Consider the following 15,954-nt stretch of genomic DNA (forward strand, 5'->3'; position numbering starts at 1 on the left):
GTTTTTATAAATCATTTACTAGTTGGTTTTCTTGGTTGTCTTCAAAAGTGTAGAAAGAATAGGTTAGAGCAGACCAACTGAAAGAATCCTTATTAGAGAGGGAGAAGCTGAGTTCCTCATCTAAACTGCTTCCTTTGGTTTTATCACATTTTCCAAAGGGGCTGAAAGGTCACCGTGCACCCAGGAGGGTTCAAAGCTGTTATAATAAATGGGATTATGATTAAATGATGCTACCTCAGCACTTGGCACAGGTGGCAGAAGAATCATAACACAGAGTTTGTCTGTCCCTCCTCTATATATTGATTTATGTGTGTTTTCCTCCCTCGTGGACTTTGTCAAATATATCCTATGTGCCTACTGATAGGCAAAATAGGAGGAAAGTTGTAGCCATGGTTTTTGTAGCATTTTTTTCTGCTTTCTACAAGTCAGCTGAGCTGAGCTCCTTGCTTTGGGGGCAGAATGGATAAACCTGTGGCTTTGAAATTGGCAAGAAGCAGCAAAGATTTGTTGTTTGACTCACTTGCAACTTTCCAAGCTCCCCCTTTTCCTTGTTGCCATGCAGTGAGTCTGATGCTAAACTCTTAAAAAAAAAAATCCATAAATTCCTTAGGATCCCTTTAAATTTGTTTGTTCATATTGTTTGTTTGATTTGCTTGTTCTGCTTTTAGCTAACATTTTTGGGTACCACTCACTAGAAGCTTGTATGTGGTAATGGGACAGTGGTAGCTTAGTTATGCTCAAGACAAGATTTTGTTCAGCTGTTTCATGTTGTCCTGCATTTCCTCTGAGTCATCTTTACCCTAAATTGGTTTTTGTAAGTCTAGGAAAACAAGCTTTTATTTACACATCCTTTGGCTACTATATCGTTTTCTACTTTTTTTTTTTTTTTTTTTTTTTTGCCTATTAAAGCTATTCAGTATGAAGAAAAAAAATGAAGCATAAGATTTCTGTAAAAAATTAGTGATTAGTGATTTTGTCTACCAGCTTTTTTTTTTTTTTTTAATTTCAAACCTTTTTTTTTTAATCACTATGCTCAAGGGAAATGCAATTTAACAGCGTAGTAAAGAAGATTCATAGAGTGACATGCTTTTAATAAATTCAGTCACCCAGAATTATTATCTCCTAGTACCTGTCTGTGCCCATGTCCATATTCTGACCTTAACTGGTGATGATATTTGATGATTGATGGTGGTGATTTGCTGATGATTGGTGGTTAATGATTGTTGATGTTATTTTCAGAGTGTTTTTGTGGAATGCTTATATGATCAGTATTTAGGAGAATTATTTACGGTTTGGGATGTGAGAGATTTTTAAGATACTCCAGTTTCTTTTTCCTGTGTACTCTCATGAGCAGTCTGTGTTAGATAATATTAGAAATGACACTCTGGATTTACCACACTAAGCAGAAATGTAAAGATTCAAGAGCCTGAACTCTCAGTTCTCATTTTTCAGTCAGTTACCCTTTGTTAAGCAGTGGCCAATATTTGGTTCTTCTGGCTCTAGACAGTTTCATTATTTCAGTGCATGTTGTGCATCTGTTGCTCTTTGGGAATTCTGGAATCTAGAAATAAGTCATCAAGCAATGGCAGCAGGCTGTTTTGTAGAGGTGTTTTGGGTTTTTTTCCATGCTACATGTCTAATAAACTCCTCAGTCCAGGGCTGGCAGCACAGTGTCTCTGTGTCATCAGCACTCAGTTAATTCACCTGTAATGGCACACAAAACATGCTGTGTGAAATACCCAGTTCACAGATCATCCCCTGGCAGGAGCTGAGGTGATTTTGGACTGGTGATAAGTACACAAGCCGTTAGAAGGACATGAAGGCACAACACTCTCTTCAGAGGTTCCAAAGTTTCTACAGCTTTCTTCTGAAGTACCACACCATATATTAAAAGAACACAGAAATAGATGAGGCTTTTTTTTTTTGTTTGTTTCTCTCCCCAGAACTTGGCTGGATCTCAAAAGTGTATGTGAATCGACCTGCAGTGGAGAGGCATGCAGAACAAATTAAAAAATGGAAAACTGTGAAAGGTAATTGGCAAGTAAGTGCTCTTCTTATGCATTCTGTTCCTGTATTTTTAAAGCAGTCATTCTCCCTCTCCAGGCTGTAATATTGAATTTTTTTCAAGATACATGTAAACTTAAAAGATGTGCTTGTCCATGTCTAATTTTAGTAATTTGTATTTGATGATGATGGGATGGAATAAGGTGACGCATTTATCCAAACAAGTTAAAAACCTTATAACTCATGACTGGCAAAACTGCAAATGGATTTAAGTCATCTTTATTCATGAGTGGATTAAATTGTGTATTACTACCCCTCCACATTTATTCTGTTTTCCAGACAGACTTCTCTGCATGCAGCCTTCTTATTTTTTAATTTTAAAGCCGTAAGATATGATCATGGTCCCTGTCAAGTTTGACCTACCTGGATGATTTTTCTTTGCTTAAACATTCCCAACGTGTGTGATTTCATTGCTTGACTAGTTTTTTAAGCTAAAATTCAAAAATCCTGACTGCCTGTGGCATTTGGTGGGGGGAAGGAGCCCACTAATGTTAGGAAAACTGACTTTTCAGCTGCTGAGATAAGGTAAATGGTTGGTTATTGTCCATTTTGGTATAAAAAGACAAACTGGCTCTCATTCACCAAGCAGCTGCTCTGCAAACAATGCTTGGGATGCCTCCCCTCTGCACACTGAACAAGTTGGTTGTGTGCAACAGCAGCTGAAAACCTGGAAGCAGGAGGAAGGAGATGATGAAGAATCAATCTTAGGAGTGAAATGTAACAGAACAAAGCAAGAACCATTTAATTATACTTAATTCTTAAACAAAGTTGTTCAAAATAATTGACATTGTGCAACCATTCTGGGATGGCTGAAGCTGTGTTCACAATGAGCACAGATTTTGGGATTACAGCTGGGGGATAATTTGATGTAAGTGATAATTTGTAGGATTTGTTTGGGGATAATTTGTAGTAAGGTGCTAGAAAAATGTTTCCTGATGGCTTTTCCTTCCTGAAAGTTTGTGCTTTGTGTGTTATGATTAAGTTTTAAAAAATGGAGATAAACGGAGGAGAATTGGACACCAGCTCAGCATTTCTTTAGAGTTTGTTATGCATGAAAAGTTACTTGATACTGAGTTGATCAGCCCAGTGGCTCTGAGTTGGGAAATAGCAGCAGTGAGATGGTGCTCCCTGACCATGGCTGTCCTCAGATACCACAGGTGCAGTCATGTAAAAACAAAGTCTTCTTTTGACTGAGGGTACCATGTAAATAACAAATACAGAGAGCTGCAGGCTTTGACTACAGAGACTCACTGGGGAGAAAGGGATTTAGTATCACTCCCACAACACAGCTGGAGAACAGACATTTATTCCTAACACTTCTCCCCTCTCCTGTGTAGAAACACAGGAAAGAAAACCAAAGAAAGAAACCCAGAAACCCAAGCAAGGTTTTACTTCGAAGGGTGCCAGAAGCAGCTCTCCTCTGTATGAGCATGGCCACAGCAGGGCAGTCACTGCTGTTTTTTTAACAGAGGTGATTTTGAACCTGTGCATGTTTGAATGTAAGCAGCACCACAGATCCAAATTCTGTAGCCTGTTTCCCAAAATACCCAATTGGAAAAGCCTTTTAAAAACCCTGATGTTTATACCAATTCCTGAAACCCCCTGATCTTGATGACTATGATTCATGTCATAGGAGAGGAGACAAAAATTCCCTCAAACAGAGGATAAAAAAATTCAAGTAAACGTAACATAAAACTATTTCTAGGGAAAACCCCTTTCAAACAATTATAGGATGAAAGGAGGAAGGAGAAACAATCAGTCAGGCTTAGGCTAACAGAGGCCAGTGATTGCTCATTACCCCACTGCCATTGCAAACTCTCCCCTGTGCAAGTGCCCTGTAAGAGAAGTCAGCTTTGAGTGAAGCCATTGCAATAAATGAGCATTTTCTGGAAGACCTTCAACAGATAATTCAAAATAATGTCTTAAGCTCAACTTTTGTTCATCAAAAAAAAGCTCATAAAATTTTTAGTTATGCTTCTGTTCCCTTCTTTGTTTAATAAGTCTTTTAAAATTCTGAAGCAATTCCATCTAAAGCATGCTTTAACCTTGTCACTTAGCTCTTGCTTTTGGTTTTTGTTTTTTTTTTTTTTTTTTGCACCAAAATTACAGATGGTTTTTATTGCTGATTCATACAAAAGGAAGTGGATCCTTTTGAGATCCCTTTGAGGAAGTATCCTCTCTGTATCACCAGGTACTGCTGAAGACATGAACAAGTATCTGCCAGCCTGTCTATGCTAAGCCATTATTTGCTTATATGTTGCATCCTATACATTTCCCCACTGTCAGAGTGAGAGCCAGGCTTCTGATTCCTGCACTTCTAAGGCAGTTTGGCTTTGGAAGTGTAAACAGAAATGCTCCATTCCTTGCTTTGTTCCTTTTGCAGGCAGCTTGGCTGCTGAAAGCTGTCACCTGCATAGACCTCACCACTCTCTCAGGCGACGATGCTCCTTCAAATGTTCAAAGGCTGTGTTTTAAAGCAAAGCACCCTATCAGAGAGGATCTGCTCAAAGCCTTGGACATGCATGATAAAGGTATGGTAGCTTGTGGGGTGTGTGTTTTCTAGAGGAAATGTCTGTGCTTCCTCGTTATTTTCTCACTTTTCGGGAAGGACGTTGCTCCACTGCTTGAAGTGGTGTGGACCAAAGGGGAATCAGGCCCCTGATTGAAGCCATACACATAAAACATCAAAGATTAGTCTTTTTTTAAAACTTGGATTTATGGACTCTTCAGGCAGCTGAAGTATAAAATATGAGGTCAGTCATCTGAGAGTTTGAGAGAAGAGCATTTCAGCTAGAAATGCAGTAGGGCTGCATGAACATAAAGACTGCTCAGGTGCTGCTGGGCTCAGGCTGGCTCCACAAGTAGAACAGAGCTTGGCAGTGCAGTTTCTCTTGCAGCAATTTGCTGATCAAGCATAACTGTGATCAAGTCTTAACTGTGTGTGTTGGCATTAAACTGTGAGTCTGTCAATAGAAATCTTGGAGTTTTAACTCCTGCTAATGCAGACTTGTTCCCAGGGTCAGGTGAAGGAATGTGAGGGAGGAAACAGCATGAGAACTACCTGAGCCATTTGAGCAGTGTAACAAACATCCCTGGTGTGGTGCTTAGGATCCTTGTGAGAACACAGGAGTGGGAGGTGAGGACAGTGCACACGTGCTCATGGAGAAGGTGGAATTCTCTGCATGAAAAAGGGAACTGTGGCTTTTGCAGGTATCACTGTTGGAGCAGTGTGTGTGTATCCTGCAAGAGTCTCTGACGCAGTGAACACCCTCAAGGCTGCTGGTTGTAACATACCAGTGGCTTCAGGTAAGCTTCATTTGAAAATATCCCATTAAATAATTTGATGTTATAAAATACGTAGAGAAATCCAGAAGTCTGGACTTGCTTTTGTGTCAGGGAGTAAGGTGAGAAGTAACAGGTGGAAGGAAGGGAATGGAAGGAGGATTTTCTTCTGGTATAATCTTTTGTTGTCTTCCAACTTCAAGCTTACCAGGAATGCCAAGCCTTTTTGCTGGAAGCTCTTCAAAGAGGCCTTTAAAATATATCAGTGTTTTTCTCACCTGGACAGAGGAAATTGAGATAGAGTGCTGGACAAGTATCAGTACACACTAAGTAGATGATGATGATGATGATATGAGTCCTCCAGGCTGAGCTTCAGAGAGGCTGTGAGCAGAGCCAGGGGCTGCTGCCTGCTGAGCAGCCACAGCGTCAGGACTTCCAAAATCTGACAGAGTCAGCTCTTCTCCACTCACCACGCATGAAGGACAAGTCCTGAATGTGCAGGAAGCAAGAAGTAGAATCAAAGAATTCCTCAGGTTGGAAGGCAGCTCTGGACGTGATCTGGTCCAACCCCTGCTCAAAGCAGGGCCTGACTTTGAAGTTAGATCAGGTGTTTAATGCTAAGATACATGTGAGTTTTTGTCCTTGTTTCATTGTTGTGTAGGGGAAAAATGTGTACTAAATGCATTTATATGTCAGAGAGAAAGACAATCTCTGACAAAGCCATTATTTTTTTTCCATTTCCAAAGTTACCTTTGGGTTTTGTACGTAAACATCATAAACATAATCTTAAATAGAACTCATTGAAAGCAGTTTTTGCTAAATTGTGATTTAACCATTAAACAACATTATTATGATTTAAGTGAAGATACTGCTTAAAAGAATTGGAGAAAATTAAAAATTTATATATTGCTTCATATCTGAGCTCCTTGTTTGCTCAATCTGCTGGAAGCAATAGGTATTGTGCTTTTATCTAGGCTGTTCTGGAAAACATCAAGGCACGTGAAAGATCTTCTCACAAGATGCACTTACCTTGCTGGACACTGGTTTTTGAGGGTAGAGCCAATGTTTCTTATTGGTGAAGAGAGAGTAGGATGAAGTGCCTGTGGAGTTTTTTTAATCATGTCAAGCACTAATAAAAAAGAATAACATTCAGACTTTTTGGTGTATTACTGGTATTTTCAATTTTATGGTCGATTTATAAAACTTTAACACATTTCTTCCTTCTACCTGCACCCCTTTCGTGCTAGTGGCTGCTGGGTTTCCATCTGGACAAACTCCTCTGGAGACCAAACTGGCTGAAATAAGGCTGGCAGTGGAGTATGGTGCCCGAGAGATTGACATTGTCATTAGCAGGACTCTGGTGCTGACAGGCCAGTGGGAAGGTAAGAAAAAAAAGTTCCTTTGGCAAGGAGCCTAAACCTTATACATGCACTGCAGGGTCTGTCTTTGTCTCTTCCCCAAATCTCCCCATCAGTCCTTGAAGAATTTGGTCTCTCCCCTCAGAATAACTGATAATCTGGGGCTCTGAGCTAAATAAATAAATAAATAATCTGAGCTAAATAAGAACTTTTTAATCAATTTATGACAAAGGGTTGCATTTTTTTGAGAGGAATCCTGTTGGAAGTTGTGTCAGGCTGGGCAGGCAGAATGACTTTGTGGTTTGAAAATTCACTTCTATTCCCTCCGTGCCTTTAGAGGATTTTGTGTACAGCATTCAAAAAAAATAGCAAGTAAAAGCCTAATTATTTGAAGAGTTTTGTTAGAAAGCCCAAGGGGCTGCTAATGTAGATGATACCTTTTTAAATATACATGTTTCATTTCTTGACGAAAACACTATTTTAGTTGCTTTCTTTTTACTGAACGTTGAGGGTACAAATTGACTGTTGGTATTATTATTGATGTTCTGTGGTCTTAGACTACCACTAATTAGTAGGAACAATAATGCTGAAGATGGCTTTTGCTCTAATTGCATCCTTAATGTACTGTGAATGGTTTGCCTTAAGTGCTGACAGTGCTCCTGTAACTAATCTCCGTGTGAAGGTAGACACATCATGGTCTTGGAATGAATTTTCCATTTGGCTCTATAGTGCAGTGCCATAACGTCCTATTTGCTTGGCAGAGTTCAGAGTGAAGGCCTGCTACCTGACTTTATAATAACAGAAATCATGGTGATATTTCATGTTTTCTGGTCTTCTTTCAATTAACAGCTAGAATTGAACCAAAAACCCCCACACGTTTCTGCACCTGTGTCTTCAGGACTGGTTTCCTTGCTGGAGTGTCTTGGCCTCTTTTGCAGTATTTGCATTCTCCATACTTTTGGTCTTAGTTATTTGAGGATTAATAACTTCTGGGTTTTTTTTTAATATGAAGGAGAACTCAGAGGAGGAATACAGGGCTTGGATTCTGAGAGAGAGTTCGGATCACAGCTGAAATGAGCTGGATGTGTTGTTAGCTTGCTCTGCATGGGAGATAAATTACTCTTCGTGGTCACAAATTACAAGGGAGGAGTGCACAGATACAGCAATGATGGGTGTGATATAAAGCTGGCACTTGACTAAATAAGTAAATTAGGGATGGCTTTTCATTTGGTATTGCATATTCTTTTTATCCAAAGCTGAAGTCTTGACAAGGTTGAAAGCCATCCTTTTTTTGTAGATCTATTATATATATCTATTTTATATGTATTTATATATAAATATAAATACATAAAAGATATATTATATATATTATATATGTATGTATATATAAATATATAAAATAGATATAATTGCATGTTCTATATCTACTATAAAATTATTCTATATATATAATATATATTGAATATATATTCTATATAATATATATATATAGATATCTATATAAACATAAACATAAACACACACACACACACATATATATATATATATAAAATGATTTCCAAATGATTTCCCAAGTTTATTCCTGAATCTGAATCTGTTTGTGACACGTGTTTATGTGATCTTGAAGAAAAGCTGCTTCAGGAACAGAATTTACTTGCCACAGAGATGCCACAAGGTGAAAAATTACAATATTTAACTTTCTTATGTAAAAAAGAAGGGTATTTAATTGAGTGGTCTGGATATTTTGGTGAAAATCTAGTGTTCTGTCTTCCTGTTTAGCTTTCAATAGATATGTTACCTGTGTGTTTAGGGATAATGCAGAATAATCCATAAAATACTTATCAAGGAATCTGGAAGAAGGGAGGCAGAAGGAGTTTTTTGGCTAAATCCCTATATTACATAAAATTAAATAGTGCCTGTGTTTAAGGTGCTTCATCAACTAAAGCTGCCTTGCAATGCTATTATAACTTATGATAGTGGTAGTCATTAGAATAATAACAAAAATAACAATAACAATAATAATAATAATATGCTTCTATGGGTATTTTCTTATGCTGACAGTCTTCACAACTTCAGAAGTTACTGAAGAAAAATCTATGTGGTGAAGTGCTTTTTAGCTCATTTTTAGCTTTTCTTCAAGCCTGTGCAATAATTGGGGTCACCACAACAGAATAGTGTTGCTTTGTGATTTTCTTCAAAGGCTTGTTTGGTTATTAAATATTTTAGTGTACGTCCAATTAATGTCAAGTTATTTTAAAGAAGTTCTTGAATATTGCTGGAGCTCTTTATGACACTCAGAATGTATTTTCCAGATCTTTGTGAAGTAAGTGTTAAGATCTTTTAAATGATGCTGAGTATAGAAGCAGCTTTATTGGACAGCTAAATTACATTAAAAATAACATTAAATGAGATATAAGTTTATGAATTTACATACCTTTTATAAGCTTTTAGCTTTTAAAGCAATACTACCTTAAAGTAGTTTACTCAGCTGTTGTCTTGTATTACTTGACAAAGTATGGATTAAACATGAATTATCAATTTGGATGCTTCCTTTAGACACAGAATGTGGAGTCTTTATGTAAGGGGTGATCAAGTTGACCAACAAATTGTTGAAATAGACTGGATCTATTTATTATTCTTTTTTTTTTTTCCCCTGTCATCAGCATTAGCTGCACCCTCTGAAGTTGTGTGGGGTGCAGTAATGTTAGTGCCAATTCCACAGCTGCTGGCACACCCTGGACATGCTACACTGTCAGTGGCTGCAGGAGCACTGTTAATCCATCATTTCCTCTGTGGCAGTTGCATTTTCCTGTAAGAAAAGGGAAAAAAACCCCAGTTATGCTCTGAGGAATTTGAGCCTGGCTGCATCCGTGATATAACTTCATTATGAGAAGTGATTTTCACTGCTGCTGATTTTTTAGGTGTGGGTTTAGAGGCTTTGATCAGGGACACTATTTTGTGCTGCACACTTCATAAACAGCGTAGGCAGAACAAACTCCCTGCTCCAGAGCCTTGGAGAAGCCTCCCCACGTTGTCCAGGAGGGTTGTAGTTGGATTTGCTATTTCTAGATGTGCAGGCTGCCCTGCTGCACAAATCCTGTCTGGTGCAGGCAGCAGCAGCTCGGGCTCCTGCAGCCCAGCTCTGTTTCCAGAATGTGAATCCCTGGAGTTGCACATATGTGAGGGACTTGTGCTGTGCTGACAGCCTCGTGCTTGTCATTTTGTTAACAAACCTGCCATTAACATGCCAGACAGAAGGGGCTCCAGCTCATTTTCCAGTTTCCAGCCCATCACAATCACCTTGATCTTTTGGGCTAACGGAAATCAAAACATCTTCTCATCTCAATTTCTATTCATTGTCACTGACTAGATAAAAACACCAAAAAATTGAATTTTTTTTTTCAAAAAGTGATTTTATCACCACATTTTTAAGAAGATCTATTCCATAAAAAAACTAAGCAGTGTGGGTTTTTTGCTCCTTTAATATTTTCATTTCCTTTGTTGGAGATCTGGATTATCCTCTTTCTTTTGTGATTTTTTAGGACTAATGTACTACACCAAATTGACAGACCATCTAGACAACCTAGTGCAGATTACAGCCAGCAAAAACTGTCAGGGATGTTTGCTTGGGAAATGCATAGGGGAAGGAACATTTTCTTTGCTGTATTTAATAGCTGCTAAAATTCAATATAATGTATAAAATATTTAGGGTGTTAGGGAAATGACAAGGAAGCTTAAAACTCCTGTGGTTTATAACAGTGGAATTAAAACCACAGCTACAAAAGCATTTTTTTCCCTACAACATGGGAACTTTTCTGACTTCTATAAATGCATCTAGTAAAAGCAGATCTAAGGTTCATGGTCAGGTATCTCAAGTGGTGCAAAGTAGAAGAGTTCTTATGTCACATCCATTTTAGCAGCTAGGTCAGTGGAGCCACTGCAGACTGTATTAGTGAGCAGCTGGCTCCAGGTGTATTCTCTATAGGTTGGCTTGCTTTGGGGTTTTTTGTGCGTTTATTGGTTTGGGTTTTAGTGGCTTTTTTGCTTTTTTGGTATTTTTTTTTTTCCTGACTTAAGATTTAGACTGCTTTTAGAATGGATAATATTTGTTTAATATGCTGGAGAGTACTGGCTGTTTGCTTTGCTTTTGCTTTTTCTTTCTTTTTAGGAGTCAAAAAGAAATTCTCTTGCCACCTCTTCGTGGTGTTCTTAGCTCATTAGTTGAAAATATGCCTGCAGGGTTTCCTGTGACAGAGTTCTTTGGCCAAAATCTTCGTGCCACTGCTGCTAACCAGAGGTGCAGTGTGTGCTGTGGCAGTTGCTGGTGTTCTGCACAGCTCACAGATCTTCCTGCACTTGTAGCACCCAGCCTTGATCCTGCTGCTGTTCAGCTTGACAGAACTGAGTCGTTCAGTGCTGGACTTTTTGGCAGCACAGAGTGTCCCACAGGCAGCCCAGCACTCCTTGAAACACTGAGTACATTTCCAGGTGTGTCTGACTGCACAGTGCCCACGATTTTCAGGATCACCCCATTATTCGTGCCTTGATTTAAATCTGACTGAGTACTGAAACTTCTCCTATTTTTGAAAGGAGTAGGAGTTTTCACACCTGTTCTGTATCAAAGCAGTTCCAGCTTGCACTGGGACCGGGGTGCTCTGTCCCAGATGTAGTTGCATTTCTATCTGTACTCTTACTGTGGGGTTGAACATGCCCCGTGAATGTCAGCTATTGTCTGCAATAATTGATCCCTGAATAAAGAACTGCGCTTCTTACCTACACACCTGCCCCACTGAGCTGTGCCCACTTCTCCTCCACCCCAGCTAAGCTGGCAGACACGGATGATTGAGGATCCTGAGTCGCTCCTGGCCGTGGGATGATGTGTGCTGGCAGGCAGAGGCTGCTCGAACGAGCCTGACACTAATTGCATGTAAAAGTACCTTCCAACTGCAAGGGAGGGTGCTGGAGCTGCACTGCCAGGGAACAACAGCTGTGAGGATGTAATTTCTTTTCGTGGAATCCAACCTAAATGTACATTTTGTTGATTTTATTTTGACATTTTTGGTGGCGTATCTCGAAGGTAGGGAAAACTTTTTCCTCTTGTTACCGAAACTAGAAGAAGAAGAAAGCTGCTTTCTCTGGGTTTTCAAAAGCTTCAGGAGAGAGTCGCCCCACAAAAAGAGATTTCATTTGGATCTAACATCAGCAGGGTTATTAAATGCAGGGAAAAAAAAAAAATAGCACAGGTCCTTTGTGTTTCCTTTTTGAGCCTCGATTTGATGTAGGTTTCTGGAGCATCACCAATTGATCAATAAAACATGTTAGACTGCATGCTAGTACTGATTAATTCACACCTTTGGTACACAGTGAGAAACAAGGTGAAGCCTGGTGTCTATAAAGGGACTTGCTAAGTGCATCAGGCAGTTGTCTGCTAATGTGTGCAGCGTGTCTCAGCAGGCCAGCCCAGCAATTCCAGCCCTGGACACCCTGGTGTGCCCCTGGCATCAGTGGGATGAGGGCCCTGCTGCAGCTGCCAAGCCCTGCCCCACGCTCCCAGGTCTCACTTAAGGGCTGAGGGCAAAAGAAGTCTAGTATTGCTGAAATAAACAAAAGCCTTTCTAGCCTGGACTGTTTTGCACCTATTTAAAGTTGTATTTCAGCCTCCTGTCAAAGAGCTTTTGGATTATGTGTTTGGAGATTGAGTAGAGTTTGTCAAAAGGACCCTCTTGCAAAGCATCCTGTTTGTTTATTTTGCATCTTAGCTTTCTTTAAATTCAAAATCCAGAAATGGTGGCTGTGCACTGTAAGAGCTGCTTTTCTCCCCACACTGGAGCAATCTTAAACATCCCCAAGCAGCCAACTTCTGACAGCAATGCTTCATTATTTTCTGGCTCTTTTAGTCTCCCTCTGTGTAAACTTTTGTGGGAGCACTGCTGAATTTTAGGGTAAAAGGGAGGGTTTCACTGGCCAGGTGCAGAGAAAAACGTAGCTGTCTCTGAGCACTGATTCAGTGTACTACCACATTTCTTGCTGGGAAAGCTGGTTTAAGATCAATCTTTACTATCATAGCATTTTTTACTCCTGATGTATTCATGGGCATTTCGTACATTTGTATTTTGAGAGAACATTAATAGCTATTAAGTAAAGTCTGAAGCTGCACGGCGTTGTTAATTACCTCCAGTCATGTAATTTATTGAACTTACAAAACTGAAGTTCCTGAGTGCTACGGCTAATTATAAGATTGGAAATTAATCCAGAAGTGGAAATTACAGCCATACTTGAAAACATCTCTCAGGCAACTCTGATCATTTCCACGTTTCATCCCCAGGTCTGTACGAGGAGATCCGTCTGTGCCGCGCAGCCTGCGGAGGAGCTCACATGAAAACAATCTTGGCTACGGGTGAGCTGGGCTCCCTTGCCAATGTCTACAAAGCCAGTATGATAGCTATGATGGCAGGTAAATACCCTCGGTGCTCCTTTTAAGCTAGGAATGGCTTTGCTATATTATTTATGAGGCTTAAAAAATTCCGGTCCTGGAAGTTTGGTTTTGTCGATGGTAGAGAAAACTTGTGTGGCAGTTACTGAAGCTGCAGGTGGAGTAATCAAGGCACTTGTTGAGTCCCTTGTTTTGTGTAACCTACAGAAAACTGCATGAAATGTTAAGTAAGAAGCTGCTGAATGGCAAGGGTTGTAGGAACCAGTGAAATTCGTTGTCCAGCATCTGATCTGATCAGAAAATTTAATAAAGGCATTTGGGGCAGACACACTTCTGGAGGCAGCTGTGGTCACCTACAGACAGGACGTGGGTAGGTGGCTCACAAGCTTGTTTTAAATGCAAGGGGAACTTCCCAGTGAAGATCCATGCCAAAAGCTCTCAGTTTTGGTTTGTGATCACTTCTAACCACCTCTGAGAGGGCAGCTCAGGAAACCACCCCTCCAGAACAGCACAGAGTTCCCAGGGGCTGTGCATTCTTTGCAGGAGTTCTGTTTTTGCATAGCTCAGCTCCCATTTGATCCCAGATTTTCAGCTGTACATTCTCTCTTTGCAGCTTTGGTACAATTTTCCTAGCTGAACCAGGATTACAGTTCTGTGCTTTAGTGCTATGTTGGAGATGCAAAATTGGGAATTGGCTCCCAGGTACTAGCTTTTCCCACTGTGCTTGAAAGTGGGCTCCTCAAGTTTATTTCTAGAAGTGTAAAGATATACTAAGAGCCACTTGGGTTAGTCTGTCTTCTAATCTTCCCCTCATTTTTTGTGTTGATTTTTTTTCCTCCTTTTTTTTTTTTTTTATTCAGACTTGAAATTCTTACATTAAAGCAAGAAAAACGTAATCAAGTGTCTTGTCAGTATTTAAATAAATGTTCAGCTTGCTGCTGGCCTCACTGTTACCATACACAATTCTGTGCTTCTCTGATTCAAGTGGAATGGACAGCATTTGAGGCTTCTAACAAGCCCAGCTACAATGTCAATTGGTAGCATTAGACACAGAGGATCAGTATTATGCCACTAAATATTGCTTTTAATTAGAAGAGGTGTAAGAAATACACATTTCCTCTTATTTAAACTGATGCACTAATCGTTATGATCACTTTTTGTACCACTGAGTAGTGAGAAATTCAGCTTGTAAAGCATTTCACCATTTTCAGAATTTTGCTGGTGTAGTTTTTTTGAAATACAGCAGATGGCTCTATTGTTAATGATTTTCCTTGCCTAGTTATTCATTTTACAAGATACTTATCCATCTGAATATATCCAGTAATTTCCTTATTTCAGTCTTTAGCTTTTTCTTTGTGGGTAGGCATAAAGATGAGAATTAATTTGCACTCTACATACATCCATTGAGGGCCAGGCTTTCAGACTCCAACTCGTCAGAAATGCTGAGAGCCCTGAATTCCAGTTGAATTTTGTTTTATTTGTATCATTCTGGGGGGAAAGGGAATCCATAGTACAGTGGATTCAACTGAAAAAGTGGCTTTTTAGAAGTTCTTGCTGCCTCTGACCAGTTCCTCCTGTCCTTTGCAGCAAAATGCAGTTCCTTCAGCTGTGCTCTTAGAAGTGCTTCTCATGTGTCACTGTAAGCTGATTTTCAAAGAATTACAGTTGAAAATTATTCCAGAAAAGAGCTAACTAGTTTGCTGTGGGGTTTTTTATTGGTTGGCAGTATTTTAGGTTTTTTTTTTTTAATGCTCCCAGCCTCAGCAATCTGGTTTACAGCCTTGCTTTGCATGCAGTTGTATCAGTGCAACTGAGGATGTGCAGTCTGTTCTTGCTTCACCATCCATGATGCCAGCCTACCATGTGGGGAGCACCAAATCCTGGGGTTACAGATGTTTGCAGTGCCTTGCTGAGCATGCACTCATTCCCCAGGGTCCTGAAGCACAAAGCCATCAGGGGTATAATATATAAAATATAATTTAATTTATATAATACATAGTACATTCTATATCATGTAATATAGTATATATTATATATAATTATATAATATAATAAGATGTAATTTAACTATATCATATAGATACTATTAATATAATATATATTTTATATTTAATTGCATATAATATAAACTAGCATATTATGTATCATTTTCCTCTGTGTGAACTAGTGGCTCCTGACTCCTGTTGTCTCTGAAATAATTCTCCATGGCTACTTTTTCTTCTCTAGTAAAGTCCACGAGGGGAAAGACATGAGAACGGGAGGAGGCACACAGGTGTCTTAAATTCCTTTAATCATGCCTTTACCAACTTGACTGGCAGGCCATAAATTCTTCTGGGATGTTTAGGAAGCTATTTCTGAGTGAAGGAGCTGACATCCCTCTGAGGACAGTGACTCACCTGGCAAGAATAATCCCTGCAGTGCTGAGGGGGGCAGCATGGCAGGGAGCTTTGCACAGCAGTGGCTCTGTCCCACTGCCAAAGCAGCAGCTGGATTTTGGAAAGCTGCCTGAGGAAAACCCCTAGCACTGGATCAGGGAATTTGGGGTCATTGGGTTGGAGCATCCACTGCCATTTCCTGTGCTTCTTCAGGTGCTGGTGGTGATTTGAGTGCATGAGCTTCTCAAGAAAAACTGACTGCGTTTTTGGCTCTGCCTTGGGGACAGAGAGTAAAGTAATCAGTGGTGTTCAGTGTCTGCTGTATCCTTGTGTAAATCACGTCCATTTCTACAGGAGACACCCAGGTCAGTGCCCAAGCAGTCTGTTGGAATGAGCAGTCCTAAGGAACACAGATGGGTGCCTGACTCCCCCATGCTAGGTC

At 39.8% G+C, this 15,954-nt stretch overlaps 1 protein-coding gene across 1 annotated transcript in view; it reads left to right on the forward strand.

The window, feature by feature from the left end:
• Nucleotides 1–15,954, forward strand: part of DERA (deoxyribose-phosphate aldolase) — a 46,798-nt gene that overhangs the window by 5,935 nt on the left and 24,909 nt on the right. Inside the window, exons 2-6 of the mRNA XM_053977823.1 lie at nucleotides 1,944–2,041; nucleotides 4,448–4,595; nucleotides 5,275–5,370; nucleotides 6,594–6,728; nucleotides 13,030–13,158. Of these exons, the coding sequence (XP_053833798.1) occupies nucleotides 1,944–2,041; nucleotides 4,448–4,595; nucleotides 5,275–5,370; nucleotides 6,594–6,728; nucleotides 13,030–13,158 (606 nt within the window). The remainder of the gene's footprint in view (nucleotides 1–1,943; nucleotides 2,042–4,447; nucleotides 4,596–5,274; nucleotides 5,371–6,593; nucleotides 6,729–13,029; nucleotides 13,159–15,954) is intronic.

The sequence above is a fragment of the Vidua macroura genome, chromosome 5 (assembly GCF_024509145.1).
Source record: "Vidua macroura isolate BioBank_ID:100142 chromosome 5, ASM2450914v1, whole genome shotgun sequence".
Classification (NCBI taxonomy): Eukaryota; Metazoa; Chordata; class Aves; order Passeriformes; family Viduidae; genus Vidua; species Vidua macroura.